The following is a 24,974-nucleotide window of genomic DNA, read 5'->3' on the forward strand; positions in this document are numbered from 1 at the left end:
AAATAAGGGTAATCCTAACCTGTTGCAAGTTCCTAAAAAGCTTTTGTATCTTGAAAACAGTGATTAGAATGTAATATATTATATTATACTCAGAAATAAACTGCTCTTTAAATCAGTTTTGTTGTTCTCCACTGAAAAACGGACTGCTCTATTTAATTTTCACAGATGTTTACATTTTAATTTTTACATGCTATTACATAATGCTGGCTGCCTTGTATGTCATATCTTCCTTCTTGTAAACTTATTTAAGTTCATTTTATTAATGTTTTAATTGCTGGTTTTATTATACCCCTCCCAGAGTCACTTAGTATGGGGTGGGCAGCCATATAAATTTGACAAATAAACAAATAAATGTGCAACAAATTAAATGTAATTTTTCACTTTCTCTTTTTAGGAAAATGGTTCTCCTGAAGAACATGCAATTTATGTATGGGACCACTTTATCTCCCAGTCATTAGCTGAAAATGTATTTGTTGTTGCTCATAGTTATGGTGGATTGGCATTTGTGGAATTGGTAAGTTATATCATTTTGTGATTCCATATATTGCTTTCAGCATATATTTGCAATAATTAGGCTTTTTTTGTTTTGTTTTACCATATGTATGCTTGCATCTGTTTCATTTCCATATAGAGTGTATATTCACTTTTGTTCCTTTGCTAACTAGAAAAGTGCAAGTAACTGCATAAACTGAAGAAGTGAATTTTAACACTCTGCTGTGGACTTGATTTCTAAAATACTTGTCTTGCTTATTTACTTAAGAAATGTACCTGGTTGCTATCTTCAGCAAATAACTCTCGGTGGCTTACAATAAAATACAACAAAATAACATAAATACAATAAATGAAAACAATAAAAGTAATATGAATGCAAATAAAATATAATAAGCATTATACAATTCAAAATACAAAAGGTATAATCCTCAATATTTGTCACTATTGGGGTCTACTAAGAATCTGGCTGTTGTGTTTTCGAAAAAAATAAGGTTTTTACAGACTTCTGGAAATCCAACAAGATTAGGCCAACTAGATCTCCAGTGGGAGGATATTTGACAGGGTAGGTGCCATAATAGTAGCCAGTTCTCCTAGGTCCAGGTCAATGCAGCTGTTTCATTGAGTAGACCTAGAACATAGCCACTCTGCTCAGTAGGTAAAAAATTATAACTAAAATGTATAAATGTCTGTTCGCTTTTCTGTTTCACTTTTGTAATGCTTCATTGATCACACTGGTTGTATAATTTGATTTTTTCTATGCTTCTATGCAAAAAATGAAATAAATTCTTTCACATAAGATATACACTATAATTTTTTTCATAAAACATTATAAGAGAAATATTGCATTAACAGTAGCAATGCTTTCTAAAATAATCAAGATGTTTCATTTAAACAATAATAGGTTTAATGTGTGCTATTTAATTTAATTTAAATTTAAGTTCCACTTTTAATATAGAGAAATTATTGCCATAGTTATTAATATATCAATTATATAGATAGAAATGAGTTTCTAAATCTGTATTTTAATTTCTGTTTCAATATTGCTTCAAGATGCAGCTCTTTTTTACATATGTAGACCTAGCCCAGTTAAAACATTTACGTGAAAACATTTCTTTCAATTATTCTTTGATTACATAGTAAATGAGATGAAATGAATTGAGAGAACCCAGAAAATTTTGCTATACTTATTTGCCTGAATTTACTAAAGTATAAGTTTGGAACTACTAGGCAAGACATAGTAAAAGTTTCATTATCCAATAAATGTAGTATTTTGTGTAATGATCAAATCATTTAATACACTAAAATATATAAAACTTTGAAAGCCACAGTAAAAACTGCAGGACTAAGTTTGCTTTGGTTTCCAGTGTTTGTAAAAATTATCCTTTTCAAAATGTTACATGCTGTTCATATTATGAATTGTGGAAAGAAAAATATTAATTATTGGATTAGTGACATAAAGATTTGGCTGACGTGACTAGCTGTTTTTATGTTTACATTCCTAATAACCAGGAAATGATGCCTAATCAGTAAGCAACTGAAATTCAAACTTTTTTATTTAAAATTTGAATGGCATTTTAGATGATCCATATAGCTTTCAATTTTTTGTTGTAATCTTTGATTTCAGTTTAATCTTTTTAAAATAATATAAAAATCTGTAAGGAAGACATATAAACTACAGAATGTGAATATTTAAAGACTCAAGTATAAGAAATGTTTTGAATTTGTATGGCTTCTTCCATCACTATCCCTCTATCCACTTGCAGCTCTTGGTTTGAGATGGCATGGCTAACAGATGACCAATGTGTCATTCCCATTTTGCTTGTTTCTCTTGTCATGCTGGTGGATATCTCTTCACTTTTGTTCTTCTTTAATATAACGCTTACAGATGTTTCAGAACACAATTTGACTTCTGACCTTGGGGCTTCTAAGGTCAGGGTACTCAGGGCCTGTGAAATTATCACAAGCAGAGCTGAAAAAAATTTCCCCATTGCAGAAAATAAGTAAGAAGTTAAAAAGGAGCTTTGTCAGATAGACAAGATGGTCTCAGTAAGGGTCAGCTTCTGTAGTCTGCTCGCTCTGCAGGAGGCATGTGCATGGGAAGAAGAATTTAATATACAACTCTGGCACGTCACGAATCTATCACAATGCAAAACTAGATCTAAAGAATAAATTTGAAAGAAGAGTAGGTTTAAAGTCTAAAATATGCTATGAAAGAGGATCAATACACTTAATAGGGATTGGCAAACGTTAAGCAGCAAGCATATCTAGGGTTTTTTTCTTTGACTTAAAAAAACTATAGATGCTTACTGAATAAAACATATACAGTACTTAACAATGCAACTACAGTTTTAAAAAATCAGCTAAAGTCAATCAATATGAAATGAACTGTCTTCTACTTAATAAAATCCAAGTTTTTTAAAAATATGATTTTTGCATGTCAGAAATATTTGAATCCCCTTACCAAATAATAATACTAAAGTTTTAAGGAATATCTGAACTTTTAAAAAAGCAGGAAGGGAAAGCGAAATCAGGCATTGAGAAATAATTTGTATGGATAGCCTGGAATTTGAGATAGTGTCAGGACAATTGAGATTCAGCAAGAAACATCTTCATATGTCTCCTAATAAGGAGAAAACAATCTGATTCTTAATGTTTACAGGCATCAGAGGAAAAGCATATGTACTTCATTTCAATTTTGATAATAGCTTTGTACAATGAGAGGTTTTGTTCTTTATCAGAAAATTATGAAGAGCATATGAAGGGGCCGGATAAAAGATTCAGATATAATACCTTTTTTATTTTATTTTATTTTGTTTGTTTGTTAAACATGTACAAGATAACAAGTATAGATATGAATATAAACATGAACAAAGGAAATAAATACAGATAAATGGGAACCATAGGCAGTAGGGACAGTAGGCATGCTGGTGCGCTTATGCACACCCCTTTCACGGGTCTCTTACGAAAGAGATGAGGTCCATAATGGATAGTTTGAGATTGAAACTGTGACGGTTTGAGGCTATAACAATGAAGTCAGGTAGAACATTCCAGGCATTGACCATTCTGTTGCTGAAGTCGTATTTTCTTCAATCGAGTTTGAAGTTGTTTATCTTGAATTTGTATCGATTATTTACCCATGTATTATTGTAGTTGAAGCTGAAGAAGTCATCGACAGGCAAGACGTTGTAACAGACAATTTAATGTACTATGCTTAGATTGGATCGCACGTAGTGTAGTTCCAAGCCAATTGCCAAGCCCAAAATTTCAAGCCTGATGGCATAGGGAATTCTATTGTGAGTAGAGGAGTGGAGTACTCTTCTCATGAAATACCTCTGAACCTGCACATTAGTGTTAATGTCCGAGGTACAGTGTGGGTTCCTGGGGGATGAGATGTATTCAAGAATTGGTCTGGCAAAGGTTTTGTATGCCCTAGTTAGCAAAAGAATGTCACCAGAGAAATGCTTCACAAAATTAGGTTAACAAATCTTAATGCATTTTTGGCAATGCTGTTACAGTGAGCTCTGAGGTTTAGATCGTTTGAGAAGAGTACTCCTAAGTCCTTGAAAAAATGAGGGTCATCTATGAGATTGTTTCCGCCCAACCTGTATTTGGTGTTCTAATTTTTATTGCCAATATATAGGACAGAGCATTTATTATTTGAAATTTGGATCCAATTGTGCGACTATTCTGTTACATAGTCAAGGTCGCTTTGTAGGTCAGAAGTATTATCAGTGGTAAATAATTTTATGTCATCGGCAAAGAGGATGCAACTGCTTTGAATATGATCTCATAGATCGATGGTGTAAAGCAGAAAGTGTGTGGGTCCTAAAATGCCGCCATGGAGGACACTGCTGTTAACTGGTACCGGATTTGATAGAACCCTCCCTATTTTGACTACTTGTTGCCTTTTTGACAGGAACACAGCTATCCCCTTGTGCAGGGCTCCACAGCTACCCACTTGTGCAGGGCTCCAAAATTTAATTTGAACAGTAGTTTGATGTGCATCACTGAATCAAAGGCTTTGGAGAACTCTATGTAAATTGTGTCTATTGCTTTACCCTGGTCAAGATGTGGGGTCCAAATGTTTTTGCAGTGTAGGAGTTGCAGATTATAGGACAATTTTTCCTGTAACCAAACTGCTTGTAGGAAAACAGGTTGTTTGTTTCTAAGTGGAGGGTGATGAATTGGTTTATAATTGATTCCGTGACTTTACAGGTGACGCAACAAAGTGAGATTGGTCTGTAATTTTCTACTAGACTAGGATCTATCTTTAAAAAAATAGGCATGACCTTTGGTAATGACCATAAATTGGGCAAGGAATTGGTTCTGAAACACACCTCATAGATTGTGCATTGAGGTTCGACTAGGGCAGTGGGAAGCTTAGACACATAATCAATCAGGGGCAATAGATAAAGATGGCTTTAGGTTACGTCATGCCGTTTCAATGTTATCTACTGTAAATCAATATGTGGTAAATCATTACAATTTGTTATGGTAGGACTATAAAAGATGGAGAAGCAGCCATTGCTATTAACAAAGACTGAGCTGAAGAATGTACAGTAGTCCCTCGCTATATCGCGCTTCACCTGCCGCGGCTTCACTTCATCGCGGGTTTTGAAGTCAGCTTCATTTGAATGATTTTACCACACAAAAAGCGCTAGAATTCCTCAGCGGGACTCCCAAATGATGAGCGGGACGGGGACTGAGCTCCGGCGGAGGCCCGTCCCCTCGTTCAATCCCCCTCGCCAGTGCCGAAAGGAAAAAAAAGAAAGGAACGCGACGCGGCGGGGATTTCCAGACTGGGCTCGAGGGCGGAAGAGGAAGTGCTCGAGGGCGGAAGAGAGAGAGAGAAAAAAAGAAACAGCCGGGGCAGCTCACCAGGGACTTTACAGCTGGGGCAAGGCAAAAAACACAACATTTGGCCGAACTGTTGCAAAGAACAGAGTAAGTAGTAGTGGGGGGGAAAGGTTAGCTGGCTGTTGCTCGCCTCCAGGCATCCGGAGCTGGTGGGAAGGAGGATAAATTCCCCATCGCGGATTTCACCTATCGCGGCAAGGTCTGGAACGTAACTCCCGCGATAGGTGAGGGATTACTGTATTGAAGAGATTGGCCCTAACAGCTTCATCGTTAAAGTCTTCCCGGTTAGGCCCTTTTAGGAGTGGGATAGTTTTCAAGTCTTTAAGTTTGGCATTTACAAAATTATAGAAGGTTCAGGAGGATTTCAAGTTTAACAACTCCTCCTCTTGTTTGCAATGGTAATTGGTGCATTCTCCATCCTAGAGTGCAACCAGCCTTCAGAATGAATTTGACCTCGACCAATCAGCTTGAGGAGTCAGTCAATTTGCATGCATGCCTGGATCTGCCTAGTGTAGCCCAGATCTGATTCACTCCTTCAGAGGGAAGGTTGTGGCTGGACTCCCTCCCTCCCTCCCCCACTTCTGCCTCCGAGCCAGCGCAAACAGTATCTGATCCTCCACTGTTTCCCTGAACATTTTTGGAATGGGAATGACATCCACCTCTGGTCTCATCTGGTGTTAGAAAATAGTGGATTCTCCTGATCCCTTGTGGAAATGGGCATGGAAGGATCTGGTACCTTGATCCCTGCACATACATGGCAGAAGATGAGATCTAAGCAATTGTTGAGCCTAGTGTTGTTCGTTACCAACTGCTCCAGCCCGAGAATCATAACAGCATTGTACAGCGTGGCATGTATAGGTTCGGATTTGTACATTTGTTTAGAGTCCAATTAATAAGAGGCAAATTGAGGTCACCAAGAAAGATAAAGATATGCGGGCCCACGTTAGTAGTGCAATTAACTTGTTTGTATGACCAAGGTCATAATCAAGAATTCTATAACATAACAAGAAATGAACTGTGATATTTGAGGACAGTTTGCAGAAAGTTGTCTCAGGAAGACCAAACTTCTTTGTAACATTAATCTTTTTCAAACCTAGGGACTTCTTATAGAAGATAGCACATCACCCCTTCTATGGTTTTCACCATCAGACCAGAAAATATGATAGTCACTTACTGTAATAAGGTAGTCTCGCAGACAAAAATAAGGTCAAATAAGGTCACAGTTAGAAGCAGAAGAAATTCAGACATTTTGTTTGCGAAGTTTCTTGTTTTAAGTAGCTTGTATTTTAGGCCTGTAGGGGTGGACCTGGAAGAAGTTGGGAGTGTGCATGCCTAGTTTAAATTGTGGAGGATGTTTATTGGGATGCACACCACTAATCTTCCATTTAATACAATCAACTGGTAGATATGTACAGCTCAATTTCACCTTGATCCTGGAATTTTTTGAGCTCCAAATAAAGTATGCGGGCATGGTCACGTTGTAGTATAGACAGATCGGGACACGAACAAAGTTTCTTATGATTTGTGCAGCTTTTGATGAGTGAGTATATTATGGAGATGAATTGTATTTGTTAGTTTCACTCTTGAAAACGACTGCAGAAACATGGGGCCACCGAGCCATCGCTGTTCTTGAACTCAAGGCCGTTATAGGAAACATCCATGATTTCATCGGGACTGATGATTGATGCCTGGAAGTTGTTGATTATGTCACAAAGCTTTGTGATGTCATCAGATTCGTTGGTGTCTTCCAGTCCAAATAAGATTGCATTGGTACGTTTCTGTTCATGTTCAATCGTGTCTTTGACAAGGATGGAGATGTTACTTGCAGGATTAGTACTTTCCTGTGACTGGGGTAATTGGCTTGGGAGAAGATTTGGGGATATTGGTGCTTTGATTTTCTATGTTTTTTCTTTTCTTCAGGGGATGCTAATTACGTTTCTATGGTGTCCACCCATTCAAGTAGAGCAATAAATTTGTCCAACCTGGGCTTGCATGATAGGCAGAATAATGGAAACACAAGAAATAATGGATGTTTTAAGGGTAGCTGATTGCAGGAACTGGGCTGCACCTATTATTGTTGTTGTTGTTGTTGTTGTTGTTGTTGTTGTTGTTATTATTATTATTATTATTATTATTATTATTATTATGTCAATACAACACAGCAAACGAGATCACTATGCTGGATTTCGTATTCCATCACGAGTTGGGAGCTTCCCAAGCACCTAGGACTGTGTGATGTAGCGGCGAATTATGTTTGCCGATCCCAGTAAAGTGGCCTTTTGCAATTGACAGATGGCAATTTTGTCAATTCCGATGGTTTTCAAATGTCCGCTGAGATCTTTTGGCACTGTGCCCAGCATTCCAAGTATCATTGGGATCACTTTCACTGGCTTATGCCAGAGTCGTTGCAGCTCGATTTTTAGATCTTCATATTTCACTAATTTTTCTAGCTGCTTCTCCTCAATTCTGCTGTCTCCTGGGATTGCGATGTCGATGATCCATACTTTCTTTTTCTCCACAATCAGGATGTCTGGTGTGTTATACTTCAGAATTCGGTCAGTCTGAAGTCGGAAGGCCCATAGTAGTTTTGCTTGCCCATTTTCAACCACTTTTTCGGGCTTATGATCCCCACCAGTTCTTTGCCACTAGTAAATGGTAGTTCCGGCACAAGTTCCAGTGGATCATCTGTGCCACAGCATCATGTCTATGCTTGTAGTCAGTCTGTGTGATCTTTTTGCAGCAGCTGAGTATGTGATCGATTGTTTCGTCTGTTTCTTTACAGAGTCTGCACTTTGGGTTATTATTATTATTATTATTATTATTATTATTATTATTATTATTATTATATTAGATTTTTATGCCGCCCTACTCCGAAGACTCCAAGCACTTGTGGTGATGATCATATGTGTCGTATAGGGAGCACTTCATGGTACTCACACCCTCCTTGAATGCTTCTGTACAGATGAAGCACATGCCAGAATCGTATGGCTCATCAGTAGCAATCTTCCTTTTTTTCGGGTCGGGGTTTGGCAATGGAGTTTCTACATTGAGTTTAAATCTCCAGTATCACATGAATTACATTTTAGGAGACTGAAGGATTTTTTTGACAAATCAGTCAAATCCCCAGATATTATCTTTAAGAAATGTTATCCCTGTGTTTTACAAGAAAAAATGCGTCCAAGGAAGTATAGTCAATCTGGTATGTGTGTGTGTGTGTGTGTGTGTGTGTGTATCTGGGAAAATTCTAGAAGAGATCATAAATAAAGCTATAATTATGAAGTTAATTAGCAGAGGTCAGCCTAGATTTGTCAGGAACAACCTGCCAGACAAATGTTAATTCAGTACATCCTTAGTGGACTATGTGAATACTTTAATTTGTTTGTTTCAGCAAAACATTTTGGCAGAGTAGCCTATGCTACTCTGATTAGCATGCTAACTAAGAAAACCTAGGTAGCATGGCAGTTGTGTGGCCTTCTGGTAGCTTGGAAATTGTACTCAAATAATGTTCATTGCGGTCGCAATAGGTCGGACTCAACTTTGCAACTCACAACAACAACATTCATTAAAATTTTCAATTAAATTGATCTGACACATTAAGATGAGTGCCATAAAATTAAGTCCTCAGCTTTTTCCACTTTAACGTTTTTATAAATAACTTGGTTGAATAGGTAGAAGGATGCTTTTCAGAGATGCAAATAATAAAAAAATGGAATTAAATAGTTAATACTCTGGAAGGAGCAAATTCAAAATAAACCTTTTAAATTAGAGAAAGGAGACAAAATAAATCTTTTAAATTAGAGAAAGGAGACAAAAGTAACAGAATAAAATTTGTCTAACAAAGACAAATCGAAATACACATATACCAGATTAGGATTAGTTGTGTTATTAATGAATTAGGTGTCTGGGATGACCTCCCCAACTAACAAATGTTATTAAAAGGCATAGGTTTTCTTTTCAATAAATACATAGAATAATGCAGGATTTAAATTGGGGCGAGGTGGAAGTAATGTTTGTGGGGAGGGAACTGTAGATAGGTTTGTTACTATTTCCGCTTTAGATTCATCTATTTATTGGTTGCTGGTCACCTATTTGCAGGTTTAGATTGTTTGTTTGTTTGGTTGGTTGGTTTTCATGCCGCCCTCTCTGAGGACTCGGGGCGACTCACAACATGTAATAACACAAAGCATAACATCCTAAATCCAATTAATTAAATATGAATCTAAAACATCTAAAAAAACCCAAAACCATAAAAAACAATCATTCCCATTTGATCCACTTTCTCTCACATATTCATTGGCCAGGGGGCAAGGATCTAATGGCCCCAGGCCTGGCGGCATAAATGTGGAGAGGGAGCTGTAGATAGGTTGGTTACTATTTCCGCTTTAGGAGAGTGGAAGGCAAGGAGGGTGGGGGCAGTGCAAATCTCAGGGGAGAGCTGATTCCAGAGGGCCAGGGCCCCTACCGAGACGGCTCTTCACTTAGGCCCTGCCAATCAACATTGTCTAGTCGACAGGACCTGGAGAAGGTCAACTCCAAACATTGCCAAAGATAAAATATGGTGACTACAAAATCACATATATTAGTGATAAGGTATGCTATGTTTGTTTATATGTTTATTCATTTGTTTTAATTGATTTGATGCTGCCAGACTTTAGAACAATTCTGAAGTTGAGATTATCTTCATAGATTTAATTCTGTTTAATTTATTTGATTAGGTGCTACTCAACTCCAAACAATCTGTTTGTGGTGTGCGTTTAGGGAAGATACTGCTTTGTAATGCTTAAACAACCAAGATAACTACAAGGATATTTGTTGAGGTGGTGAGTTGCCAATGGATTTCCATTTTCTTAGGAAATCAACCTGTGTCTCCGATGTGGCATAAGGTCTGAATAGAGTCCTTGAAATGTGATATTCCACCTGTGATTATTTTCATCCTTGAAACAATGGGCATGGCCTTGGTTTTCTGGTTTGCATATTTTGGGATGTAGATAGAAAATACCAGATTGTTGCTGTAGAATGTTTTCATTAGATACAGCTATACTGTATATGAAGGAAATTCTTAGGAAATCCTTTTATAAAATTGTGTAGTTTTTGTATGTTGCACTGAAATCTGAAGATTAAATTTGGTCAAACGTGGCGTTGGAAAGTGGTGTCTTAGCATAATGTGTCTTCAGCTTCTTTGACTATAATGTCATAGTCATTCTTGTATATCATCTCCTGTCCTGCTGAGATTGTTGCATAAGTGGAGTACTTATTGGTGACTGTGCTTTGAATTTGGTGAAATTATTCAATATAAAAATGCAATTTATTTTTAACATATGTCTAGAAGAATCCAGACAACATTTAGTTTTTCATGCTTTTGAAATCTATGTAGTTATATGTTATCCCAGGATTGACAATGGCTGTATATATTTGCCTTCTATCTTTTCTTTAAAATATTCCTTAACTCTTAAGGGGATAAAAAATATGTTTCAAAATCCTCACGAAGTTGTATATTTTTTGGTAGGGAGGAATTTACTGGATTAAAAGGATAAACCTTATGCAAGAATCGACTCTTTGCTTTGGCTGAAAGTGTGGTTGGACAGATTCAAAATATTATGGGTCTCTGGAGGGAAACCTTATGGTAGTAGATCATGCTCTGCTCATGGCAGGATCCATTAAATATTCAGACTCCAATGAAGGAAACCTTACCATTTTTGTCACAACCTATTTCACTGGCTGACCTCTCATACAGAGGGGAAGAGCCTGCTAAAATGTAGATTATAGCTACCTCCTTATAGTTTTATACGGTTGGTTCTAGTTCTATCCTGCATGACAACAAAGCATAACATGAGCTGGGGTGGCGCAGCAGGTAGAGTGCTGTGCTGCAGGCCACTGAAGCTGACTTGTAGATCTGAAGGTCAGCGGTTCAAATCTCATCACCGGCTCAAGGTTGACTCAGCCTTCCATCCTTTCGAGGTGGATAAAATGAGGACCCGGATTGTGGGGGCAATAGCCTAGCTCTGTTAAAAAAGTGCTATTGCTAACATGTTGTAAGCCGCCCTGAGTCTAAGGAGAAGGGCGGCATAAAAATCGAATAAATAACAAATACTTATATACCACTATTATGGTATTTCTTGCTTATCATTTACTCACTTTTTTATTATCTGTTCTCCAGTATTGAAGGCAGAACTAATCTCTAATTCTTTGATCTTCCATTTTTACACACAAAATGCATTATTCTTGGACTTCAATTTCAACTTTGTGTGTACTTAAGGTTAATATTATTAATTATTAAAATAATATTATAAGAGATGGTAATACAAAAATAATCCTGTGCAAATGTGTGCATGAGAGAGCTTCTTAATTCTGACCATCACACATCAGCCATCACCTAATGCACCTTAGGTTATCACTTGCAAATAAATAAGCAATGTGGGAGCTGCCATCCAGAAAGAGGATTGGACCTGGATAAAGTCTGTAAACTTCCAAACAAGGCTAATGGTAGTCTTCGATTAAACAAAAAGCATACAAAAATAAGCCTGAATAATATTTAGGCTAAATAGGCTTTCTCATATTTTTCCAGCAATATGAACGAATTACTGTAAGTTGTGGTTTTACATTGACCCATTTGGACAAATCATAATTAAAGCTAATCATAATTTATCCCAGTTTGCCTATAAAGAGAAGTCAGAGTTAATTCAAAACAGGGAACAAATGCTTTTGATTTCCTTACAACCAGATGGGATCATTCCCTAATAGTAATATTATAGTAATAGTAATAGGCCTAGCACTGTAACCAAATGAGGCCAAGATGCTGCAATTTCATATACAGTGATCCCCCGGTTATTGCGTCCCCGACCATTGCGAACAGGGTAATTTGCGATTTTTGAACCCGGAAGTCAAAACACCATCTGCGCATGCGTGCCCTTTTTTTCTATGGGCACGCATGCGTAGATGGCGCCGGGCAAATCAGCTGCTGGGCGGCTTCCCTGGGTCTTCCCCCTCTTGCTGGCGGGAGGGCGAAGCCCCCCCCAGCACCTGCTCGCCCGCCCTTCGCCCGGGAAGTTCGCCAGGAGTCAGCAGAGAACGGCGCGCCTGTTTTAAAACGATCGGAGCCGGCCTGGGGGGGCTTTCCAGCAACCCCCGAGCCCCCAACCCAGGCTCGGGGGTTGCTGGAAAGCCCCCCCAGGCCGGCTGCGACGTTTTAAAACACGCGTGCCGCTTCGCAGCTGTCTCCTGAGGCCGAACGCTAACTTCCGCGTTCGGCTTCAGGAGACAGCTGCAAAGCGGCGCGGGTGTTTTAAAACGTCGCCGCCGACATGGGGGGCTCGCTAGCACCCCCCCAAACCCGGGTTGGGGGTTCGGGGGGGTGCTAGCGAGCCCCCCATGTCGGCGGCGACGTTTTAAAACACCCGCGCGCCTTCCCAACTGAGCCCTCAAGCAAAGCGCAGAAGTTCGCCTTTGGCGCTTGGCTTGAGGGCTCAGTTGGGAAGGCGCGCGGGTGTTTTAAAACGTCGCCGCTGACATGGGGGGCTCGCTAGCACCCCCCCAAACCCGGGTTGGGGGTTTGGGGGGGTGCTAGCGAGCCCCCCATGTCGGCGGCGACGTTTTAAAACACCCGCGCCGCTTTCCAATGAGTCCCGAAGACAAACGCGGAAGTTTGACGTTTGTCTTCGGGACTCATTGGAAAGCGGCGCGGGTGTTTTAAAACTTCGCCGCCGACATGGGGGGCTCGCTAGCACCCCCCCAAACCCGGGTTCGGGGTTCGGGGGGGGTGCTAGCGAGACCCCCATGTCGGCGGCGACGTTTTAAAACACCCGCGCCGCTTTCCAATGAGTCCCGAAGACAAATGCGGAAGTTTGACGTTTGTCTTCGTGACTCATTGGAAAGCGGCGCGGGTGTTTGAAAACTTCGCCGCCGACATGGGGGGCTCGCTAGCACCCCCCCAAACCCGGGTTGGGGGTTCGGGGGGGTGCTAGCGTGCCCCCCATGTCGGCGGCGACGTTTTAAAACACCCGCGCCGCTTCCCAATGAGTCCCGAAGACAAACGCGGAAGTTTGACGTTTGTCTTCGGGACTCATTGGTAAGCGGCGCGGGTGTTTTAAAACGTCGCCGCCGACATGGGGGGCTCGCTAGCACCCCCCGAACCCCCAACCCGGGTTAGGGGGGTGCTAGCGAGCCCCCCATGTCGGCGGCGACGTTTTAAAACAGCCGTGCCGCCCCCAATCTTCGGCTCCTCGCTAGCACTGCGGAAGTAAAAACACCATCTGCACATGCGCAGATGGTGTTTTTACTTCCGCAGCGCTACTTCGCGAAAACCCGATCGTTGCGGGGGGTCCTGGAACGGAACCCTCGCAACGATCGGGGGATCACTGTACAGTGATACCTCATCTTACAAACGCCTCGTCATACAAACTTTTCGAGATACAAACCTGGGGTTTAAGATTTTTTTGCCTCTTCTTACAAACTATTTTCTCCTTACAAACCCACCGTCGCCGCTGGGATGCCCCGCCTCTGGACTTCCATTGCCAGCGAAGCACCCATTTTTACGCTGCTGGGATTCCCTTGAGGCTCCCCTCCATAGGAAACCCCACCTCCGGACTTCCATGTTTTGAGATGCTGCAGGAGAATCCCAGCAGCGCAAAATGGGCGCTTCACTGGCAACGGGAGTCCGGAGGTGGGGTTTCCCAGTGAGGGGAGCCTCAGTAAAATCGCAGCATCATAAAAACACAGAGGTCCGGAGGTGGGGTTTCCCATGGAGGGGAGCCTCAGGGGAATCCAAGCAGCGCAAAAACGGGCGCTTCAGCTGGCAAAAGGGATGAATTTTGGGCTTCCACATATTAATCGCTTTTCCATTGATTCCTATGGGAAACATTGTTTCGTCTTACAAACTTTTCACCTTAAGAACCTCATCCCAGAACCAATTAAGTTTGTAAGACAAGGTATCACTGTATTACGTATGTGTGGTTCTTTCTTGTTAGTTTCCAATAATAGAGTCACTGAATAATCTATTTTCACTTCTTTTTTGAGAGGTTCAGAAAGCCCATACAATTGTGACCAGCAATTCTATTATTAAGTTGTTAAGTGAAACATCATGATACTGAACTGGATGTGTTAACATCAGTTCTGTTGCAGTCAATAAGCATTATAACCGCAACCTATGATTTTACTGCTGGCTTCTCTGTTGATTTTGTTTGTTTGTCAGAAGCCACCTTTGAAGTATGTAAAAGGCAATTGTGTCTCCATGGATGCTACAACTGTCATAAATGCCTGCCAGTTGTAAAGTGCCCACATTTCAATCACCTTTTACAACTTCATTGTAATTTTGAAAGGTCGCTAAACAGGGCCGTTAAGCAAGGACTATCTGCCATTGACAGGATAACAGGTAAGCGCAATAAAGTGAAATTTAAATAAGGGTGTTGTGGTTAGCTCTGGCCCTGCTCCTGCCCCAAGGACTGTGGATGTGGGGGAGACATCCACATGCTGCAGACCTGTTTTGCCCCCAGTGGAATCTGCTGATGAAGGCTCCTCTGACCAAGAAGACATGAGTGACAGGGAGGAGGAGAGTGTGGCAGACAGCTCAGAAGGAGATCAATTATCTAGCTCCTCCTTGGATTCAGAACAAGAGTTAATGATACAGCCACGCATGCGGAGAGCGATGCATAGGCAACAACAACTGAGAGATTATTATCAAAGAAAATGAGGCCACCTGTGGTTGGGTGGGGCTGTGGTAATTAGTGAGGCTGCTATAAATAGCAGCCTGTGGGTTTGGCCATTGTGGAGGATTATCTGATTGTTGTGTTTCGTGACTGCTTTACTGACTTTGACTTTTTGTGTGCTGATTTTTCCCCGCTTTGAAACTAAACCAGAGCAAAGTGTGTTTCACTTTGTGAAAGAGGAAGGACTGTGAATTGCCTCACAGCTGCAAGCTAAGTATCACAGAACTGATAAGGGACTTGTACAAATTACCAGTTTGCTTGGAGACGAGTGCTCTTTGCTATACCAAAAGAGGGCTTGGTTTAAGTGAATTTTCATTATAAAGAACATTGTTTTGAATTTTCAAACGTGTGTGTGTGTCTGAAATTTGTACCTGTGAATTTTTGGGAGGATTCTACCAGAGAGCCCGACAGAACAAAGGGTGTGAAAGTAATGAGAATATTAGAGAGGCGATCCAGAATCGTCACTATTTGTACAGATAAGAAATTATGCATGTATATACACGTAGACCTAGACTCCAGGTGTTTATTAGAGAACACAGGTAATTAACTTTTTATAAAAAAGAATATATAATTTTAAGAAATCACTACAATAAGTGTGCCATACTGGCCCACATATAAAATATATTGGGTTTTTTAAAATGCCTTCCAGTCAGTGTTGATCCCTGGTGATTGTCTAGACAAGTCCCTACAGTTTTCTTGGCAAGAATACAGAAGTGGTTTGCCATGGCCACCTTCCTAAGTTTGAAAGAGACTGACAGGCCCAAGGTCACCCAGCTGGCTTTGAATCTAAATGGAACTAATGCTCAAAATATACCAGCTTCTAACTTGATTCCTTAATTATTACACAGAACTGGCTCAAAAAATACATTCAGAGATTAACATTTTTGCTAACTTGAGTTTTTAACTGAAATAATTTTTAAAAGGTGGTTAAACTTAATGGTAATTCAAATGCTACTTGTTATCTATCATTTAACATTTTAAAAATCCTAAATGCTGCTTGGTTAAAAAAATTCTATATAAGCTGCCAGACAAACATATCAAACAAACAAAAATATTGTTATGATGAGCGCATCTATCATTTTCTTCTGAAATGTTTTTTATGTCTCAGACATGGCAGAAATTAAAATAACTTTGGCAAAAGAAGATTGTATTTGGTTAAAATTAAACAAAATGGAATGCCAAGTGCTTAATATTATACAATAATACATCAAAGAAAAAGAGAGGACTGGGAGCTTATAGGCAGGTTTGACTTTTCTTCAAAACTGGCATTCAGTAGGGTCACTAGCTTGGATCCTTTTAGCAATAGGAATATAAAACAAATCACAATAACTAGGTCTATGTGTTGTTTAGTTAGACTTGCAGAATTTACTTGAAAATAGATATAAAACAAACCATGACTTCTAACCAACAACAGTCAATAATTAGGCAATGGGTCCAGATGGCATCCACCCCAGAGTTCTTAAAAAACTCAGATATGTGATTGCTTCCCCCCCTGACTGATTTGTTGTTCCTGAGGATTGGAGAATGGCCAGTGTTCTGCCTATTCACAAGAAGGGCAGTAGAGAAGAAGCTAGTAACTACAGGCCAGTTAGCTTGAATTCAGTTATAGTTAAAATGATGGAGACTCTACTCAAAAAGAGGATAAATCAGCACCTAAGAACCAATAATTTATTGGACCCAAACCAGCATGGCTTTACTGAGGGCAAATCATGTCAGACTAATCTCATTGATTTCTTTGACTATGTCACAAAGGTGTTGGTTGAAGGTGGTGCCGTGGATATGGTTTCACTTAAAGAGCTGATAGTAAATTAGTGAATATTGGACTTAATCCCTGGATAGTTTAGTGGATTTGCAGCTGGCTGAAGCGTAGATATCAGAGGGTTGCTGTTAATGGTGAGTATTCTGAGCAGAGCCTGGTTACAAACAGTGTGCCACAAGGGTCTGTTCTGGGTCCCATTCTTTTTAATATCTTTGTGAATGACATAGGGGAAGGTTTGATATGGAAGGTTTGCCTATTTGCCAATGACTCTAAAGTGCGCAATAGGGTTAATATTCCTAGAGGCGTCTGTAATATGGCAAATGATTTAGCTTTACTAAATAAGTAGTCAAAGCAATGGAAACTGCACTTTAATGTTTCTAAATGTAAAATAATGCACTTGGACAAAAGGAATCCTCAATCTGAGTATTGTATTGACAGTTCTGTGTTAGTAAAAACTTCAGAAGAGAAGGATTTAGGGGTAGTGATTTCTGACAGTCTCAAAATGGGTGAACAGTGCAGTCAGGCAGTAGGGAAAGCAAGTAGAATGCTTGGCTGCATAGCTAGAGTTATAACAAGCTGGAAGAGGGAGATTGTGATGCTGCTGTAAAGAGCGCTGGTGATAAATAAAGTTCAGGAGAGAAGTATTTTTAATAAGAAAGTGAACACAAGAACAAGGGGCCACAATCTGAGGTTAATTGGGGGAAAGATTATAAGTAACGTGAGAAAATATTATTTTACTGAAAGAGTAGTAGATGCTTGGAACAAACTTCCAGCAGACGTGGTTGATAAATCCACAGTTACAGAATTTAAACATGCCTGGGATAAACATATATCCATCCTAAGATAAAATACAGGAAATAATATAAGGACAGACTAGACGGACCATGAGGTCTTTTTCTGCCGTCAATCTTCTATGTTTCTATGTCTCTGATTTGTATATTGTTACAAGTATAAACAACATAAAGAGACTTTCTGCTGTTATTTAGCTATTCTTAACTGGCAGAAGAAATTAGGTGGATATCATGCAGATGAGCAAGCATACTAACTATTCATAGTAACTTGTGGTGGCATGCATGTATTACATGCAGGTGCACTAGAAATGGCATAGCACAAGCCTGGATCATTGTTGGAAGTACTCATTTGCATTAACTAGTTCTCCCCTGAACAGTGTGTTTGGAAACAGCAGCTGGACATTTGCTTTCAGCTTGCTGTGTCAGCTGCAGAATACTTTCAGGCATAACCAACCAGAGGATATACCATAGTTATAGTTCCTGATGGAACAGTGATTTTCTATGAAGTGAGCAGTGATGAAAAGGATAGGATAAGGAGAAATCTGACAAACATTGGACAGACTTCCAATGTTTCAACGCAATGCAGATCTTAAAAAATGGTTTTTCATTATCTCCACAATTTGAATGATCTTTTGAACCACAATGTTAGGCTAGTTGCTGCCTTCTTTGTTTGAGTATACTTGTATTATTATGTTATGTATTTTAACGTCATGCTGTATAACAGCAATTCAATTATTGTCAGTATGCTGATGATACCCAGCTGTACATCTCCACCCCATGTCCAGTCAACGAAGCAGTGGAAGTGATGTGCCGGTGCCTGGAGGCTGTTGGGGTCTGGATGGGTGTCAATAGACTCAAACTCAACCCGGATAACATGGAGTGACTGTGGGTTCTTCCTCCCAGGGACAATCCCATCTGTCCATCCATAACCCTGGGGGGGGGGAATTATTGACCCCTTCAGAGAGGGTCCGCAACTTGGGCATCCTCCTCGATCCACAGTCACATTAGAGAACCATCTTTCAGCTGTGGCGAGGGGGACATTTGCCCAAGTTTGCCTGGTGCACCAGTTGTGGCCCTATCTGGACCGGGACTCACTGCTCACAGTCACTTATGCCCTCATCACCTCGAGGTTCAATTACTGTAACGCTCTCTACATGGGGATACCTTTGAAAAGTGTCCAAAAACTTTAGATCGTGCAGAATGCAGCTGCGAGAGCAATAATGGGCTTCCCTAGGTATGCCCATGTTACACCAACACTCCGCAGTCTGCACTGATTGCTGATCAGTTTCCGGTCACAATTCAAAGTGTTGGTTATGACCTATAAAGCCCTTAATGGCATCAGACCAGAATATCTCCGGGACCGCCTTCTGCCACACGAATACCAGCGACCGGTTAGGTCCCCCAGAGTTGACCTTCTCTGGGTCCCGTTGACTAAACAATGTCATTTGGCGGGACCCAGGGGAAGAGCCTTCTTTGTGGCGGCCCCGACCCTCTGGAACCAGCTCCCCCCGGAGATTAGAAATGCTCCCATCCTCATTGCCTTTTGCAAACTCCTTAAAAACCATCTCTGCCGTCAGGCATGGGGGAATTGAGACATCTCCCCCAGGTCTATACAGTTTATGCATGGTATGGTTGTGTGTATGTTTGCTTTTAATAATGGGATTTTTAGTGTTTTTTAAATTATTAGATTTGTTGTACATTGTTTTATTGTTGCTGTGAACCGCCCCGAGTCTACGGTGAGGGGCAGCATACAAATCTAATAAATAAATAAATAAATAAAATTAATATTATAAGTAATTGAAATTTATAAATGTTGATTCTGTGTTACATTATTTCTCCTAGGGTTTTTACCCAAATTACAATTTGAAAGTCACTGTTCAGAAGTCCTCAAAACAAGTTTTCTTATATTAGTGTTTTCTCTATTCTTTTCAATGAATTCTACACTTGAATTGATATTTCTGCACAAATGCACATACTTTACAACTGGAAATAGAAATTAATTTGCAGACATGTTTAATAAACCATGGTGTATTTAAAAGGTTAAGAAATAAACAATGTAATTTCTTCTATGTAAGATCCTAGTGAAAAAAGTCCTATATAATTGAAGTTATATCGTTACTGTCCAGAGCATCAGGGATGTACATTTCCAGCAACAGAATTAAAGATTAAATTTATTTTAAATGTAGAGTGTGTGTAAAACAAAATCATACAATTTAAATCCTAATCATTTTTATTTTTAAAAAACTCTGGCAACTTTGCTGAGGCCAAGAGTAATGAAAGTTCATCATTATATTTTAAAGTTTTAGTTGAACTTTCCAGATATAGATCTTTATAGCCGTTTTCACCTAGTTGGGGAAAGTAACTAGTTTAAAAGTTCAGCTAAAACGTGAAAGATTCATCATTATATATTTACTGTCTGAGGCTGGTATAGCTGTAAGGTTTTTCAGATTCCATTGATCTAGTGCGCATGTTCCCTCCCTAGGTGTAGGACGTGCTTCTATTTGCATAAGGCCCTGGGCAAGGTTCTTTCTTGCATTGATTGGCCTGTCCAAGAGAGCCTGATGTGTTCTTGCATTGATCACTTTGCCTTTTCTTGGGAGAGAGTGTTATACTGAGTTCATCTCAAATATTCTAGGGAGAAGGTAAAACTTTACTGCAGATGTCTCAATTTTATTCCAACATTCTTTTTGAGTTCAATTTCCCCCCCCTGTTTATAGAACATCTGTTTTTCTTCTTTAGATAGCTTCATTCAGTTTAGTGTACTATATTCTTATTTAATTTTGGGGGGAAATCTATTCAGTTGTCAGGACATATACTACTTTCTCGTTTCTATTTTATTTTGAAGTAATGTATTTGCCTTCTAGGGGGAAAAAAGCCTGCATCCTTTTTAAACATTCAGAAACATATACATACATCTTTTTATGTTGGGGTATGAACCTAAGCTTTTAAATCCCTTGATAACTTTATTCTTCAGTTTGAAACACTACTTTAAATTGGCTTCAGCATATAGTGCTGATGTGCAAAATTCTATTAATGTCAGTAATATATGATTGTAAAATAAATCAGAAAGTTAACTATATACTTGCAAGAATAAGAAAACATTTAAGTGTTATTTTTCTATATTTAAGATTTATGCTAAAATCATACTCAAGAATTAATCAACATAAATTTTCTTGAATACTTATTTAAATATTTACTCCAGAGTTATCCCACTATATCAATGAAATATAAAACAACTCCATGAATTACTTCGTACTCTAGTGTTTTGTATAACAACATTTAAGCAATGATACATAAAATAATATTTGTTCAAAAGAATTGGAACTGGAGTTTTATTCATTTTGGCACAGCAGTTTCTAATACTGAAAAAACAAGAAACTTATGTATTGTGAAATTTGTTATGATAGTATAGATTACTACACTAATATAACATCCATGCCACTGTATAGTTCCCTCCTGATTATAAAATAATCTTCACATTTTCTAATCTTAAAATTATTGAAGACCAGATTCCCTGTTTGCCCTCAGATGTTATTTTTAAAAATGTTTTACAAGGTATTTAAATATTTTAGTATCACTTAAAAGTATGTAAAACAAAACAAATAATATAATTAATCACAGGGCCTTTTCTTTTAATTCAGTATATAATATTCATACTTGACATACGAATCCTTTGGAAAACCATTGAATTGTAAATGTGAAGTAAATCTATGCCTTTTAATTTTTCTGTTTTATGATGCATGATTGCTTTGATTTTATATACCATGATTAAAATATTGTTCATGTAATATCACATAAAATTGCTCATTCAAACAAAACTGAAGACTTTTCAAAGTTATACATTGAAACATGAAGAAATGTATCCATCTAGTTCTCAATTTAGAAAATACCTTATGGATTGGCTGTTTCATGCTCACAATAGGCATGAAAAGTAGGCTATAAATCTACATCAAAGAATGTATTTGTCTTTCATAGTCTAGTTTTGGCTCATCTTTTTGAAACAAGTAATGGATTTTATTTTAGAGGGTACCCTGTTTCAGGAATGAAAAGAATTCTCATTATTTGGATAAAAATTTGGGTAAGTGCAGTTGTGCCTTATATGTACGATACCTTCATTATTATGCAAATATACCATGAGCATAACATTTCCCAAGATGTCATTTGGCTGTTAGAATCTTTAGAAAATGGCCTCTCAGAGTCACAATGCTCATATTCCTCAAGAAAGCAATATAATGCCTAAAAAGTGCCTATCTTCTTTTCTATATGAATAATGAATGTAATAGGAAAAGCCATTATTAAAATAGGAGAATATATTGACCTGAGAGTTGTATTTGAAAACTGCATCTGCGTTTCTTATTTGTAGCAACTGCTGACAGTTCTCCTGCCCTGGCAAATGAACATGCAAGAATATTTTGTAATAGAAGCTATAAGTAGTTTCAGGTACCCATAGAAAGAAAAAATAATCAACATATTAGAAATATTGATCAAGTATTTAGTGGTTATTGTATGCCAAACACGAATCAGTAATTGGCACAATAGATTAATTTTTATTTCTCCTTATCTAATACAGTTATTCAGTATTTAATCAACGTCATGAATTAATTAAATTGAAAAATGTTTTTTTTTTCCAAAGGGAAATTTCTGTTTGAGAACAATGATCAAACCATGCTATTATAATACAAAAATGCAGCTATTTAGGGAAGAGTATTGGGCATTCTGGATAAAACTAGGATCTCATAAATATATGGTAGGATATGTAATCTGTTAAATCCCCAAGTAAATAAAATACATTAAAATAAACATTTTAAAGTATTCTGCCTTATACATCTGTTATCTAGACCATGCTCTTGTTTGAGAAATGCTTTAAAATTATCTATTTGTTAAGAGAAGTTAGTATTAATATATAACTACAGTGTTTCACGTGAATATGAACTTCATATTAACATATGAATTATGTTAATATTTCATTTATTGTTTATTCAAAACTTTCAAATTAATAAAATGCAGGTTGCATATGATATATTTCAACTAATATATATATATATATATATATATAGAGAGAGAGAGAGAGAGAGATTGAATTTTGAATGCATTAAAGTTTGGTCATTTCCATATGCTACAGTAAATCTATTAATGATGATGTTTACTATTTAATTATGGTTAAGAAGCTGGAAAAGAACCGAAGAGTCACACTCTGTCCTTTCCCATACAAATTGCTGTAAGTCACCTCTCACTAGACAATAAATAAGAGGATAAGAGAGATCCAATAAGTAGGGTCAAGCTTTAGTTATCATAAATATGCTAAATATAGTAGCTGTCATAATCAAGCTTGGCAACTACCTGGACATTTATTGAAGTGAATATATTCATGATTAAATAACAGTTACTATGTGTTTTGAAAATAACTTTCAGGGACAGCTTACAATCCTCTTCTCTGCTTAAAAAATAAATGAAATAAAATAAGTGAAATAAAATAAACTGTCCCTAGTATTACGTTTGTAGTCTCTGAAGGTCCTGTTAACCTTAGAACTTAAAAAGAGTTTGTTCTTGAAGTTTTGTAACATATGAAACATTGAAAGTTTGCTGTAGGGCACGTATTTCTGCACATTGGCATAATGGGAAAAAAGTCTGTTTGAGGTATTATTAACTTAGTAAAAAAGAAAGAACGTTCTATGCCTTGCAGTCAAACAGTTGTGGCTGATTCTCTTATTGCCATAATTATGATGTTCGGTGTTTTGTATCCACTAGCAGCTGCTTTGTCAATCACATTTAATGTTAAGTCTCTTGATTAATAATAAGAGAAATATAGAGAATAAGGTTGCATGCTGTTGGTATTTTAATAACATTACAGCTAGAGTTTCATCATATATTGGATTTTTTTTCTTGCTAAAGGGTACATTATACGTAGTTTACTTGAATTTTTATATAAATGTAACCTACGGTATCTTATGTTTATATATTTTAATTCAAGTTGTTTTCATATCATTAATAAAGGCATTTAACTCTTAATTTATAGTTAATAAAAGTTTTATATTTAGAATTTCACTGCTATAGTAAACTGCTAGTTAATACTCTTATCATATATTTATTTTAGCTAGCTATGGTTTTCACAGACTACCCATAGTAAGATACTGAATCTTTAAGATGGAAAATGTTACCCTAGTATTCCTTTATCCTTTCTAGAAATAAAATAATAACTGGGTTATCCTGTCAGAATTATTTCAAGTATAGTGCATTGTAAAGTAACAGAAACAATAATAGTAATGCACAAAATTAGAAGTAGTAAGTAGCAGTCTCAATTTTATATTGCTGAAATGCTGAGTTATAAGTCAAGCTTGCTTGTTAATTATGAGGACAATATTTTGAATGAGGTAGAAACAGCTGGATAATTGTTTTACTATATGATAGTTTGTATAAATCAACAAACTGTAATACATCCAATATATTTAAATTGGTAGTGTAAAGAATACATGTTCTTCATATAATAATTAAAAGTGTATCTTATTCTAATTTTTTAACAGGATATATTACTTAGTAACTCTTAGTGCTTAGAATTTAAAACTATGCAGTGTTCAAATTGCTTCAGATATCTATTTATAATTATTAGTGACATTATTTCCCATTTGTTTCCATCATTACTTTCATATCTTTTTGTATAGATTTATTTGTTTTCAACACATTATGGATTATATATCTAAAATTATTTGAATGTTTAACCATAAATCATTATGTTATTTTTATAACAGCAAAAACTCATTGTTAACCTTAACGCAGAAATTGTCTTTGCCCTTACACAAAGCTGTGTTCTAATTTTAATGTATTTAGTTGCATCCCCAGTGAAACTTTGTGTTCATAATTCTCAACAGCGCTAACTATATTTTTACAATGTAATATGAGCAAATTTCTCACCTCCTCCAAATCAAAATACAACACTCTTTTATATCAAATAAATAAACTTATTTAGCCCTAAAGGAACAGTTTTCTTTTGGGGTTTAACTAACTCACATGATATATAATTAATAATCTTTGCCTGCTGTTTCATGTGTAATGTTTTATTCTTTATTAATTTCTTCTTATTATAGCTAACAAAAATAATTGCATTTATTTATCAACTTGACAATCAAGCAACTTCTTAAACAAAATTGTATCAAACCCTTATTCCCAGAATGTCCTTTTCTGTTTGTGGTACTCCCTATACTTTAAGAAATTTAACATATGTAAATTTAGGCTTATTTGGTTTCTTAGAATTCCTCAAAGCAATAGTGTATCACAAAGCAAAAGGATGATTATGTGAGACTCTATTCAATTTGATTAAAACTAGCATGCTGAAGAAATTAGCAGTCCATTCTTCTTCTGAAGGTAGAAAGACGAGTG

At 37.7% G+C, this 24,974-nt stretch overlaps 1 protein-coding gene across 6 annotated transcripts in view; it reads left to right on the forward strand.

The window, feature by feature from the left end:
* ARB2A (ARB2 cotranscriptional regulator A) overlaps positions 1-24,974 on the forward strand; it is a 253,315-nt gene that overhangs the window by 131,376 nt on the left and 96,965 nt on the right. For all 6 annotated transcript variants that reach the window (XM_070743038.1, XM_070743041.1, XM_070743039.1 and 3 more), the window contains exon 8: positions 395-514. In XM_070743038.1, coding sequence (XP_070599139.1) covers positions 395-514 — 120 coding nt within the window. The remainder of the gene's footprint in view (positions 1-394; positions 515-24,974) is intronic.

The sequence above is a fragment of the Erythrolamprus reginae genome, chromosome 2 (assembly GCF_031021105.1).
Source record: "Erythrolamprus reginae isolate rEryReg1 chromosome 2, rEryReg1.hap1, whole genome shotgun sequence".
In the NCBI taxonomy this organism is placed as follows: domain Eukaryota; kingdom Metazoa; phylum Chordata; class Lepidosauria; order Squamata; family Dipsadidae; genus Erythrolamprus; species Erythrolamprus reginae.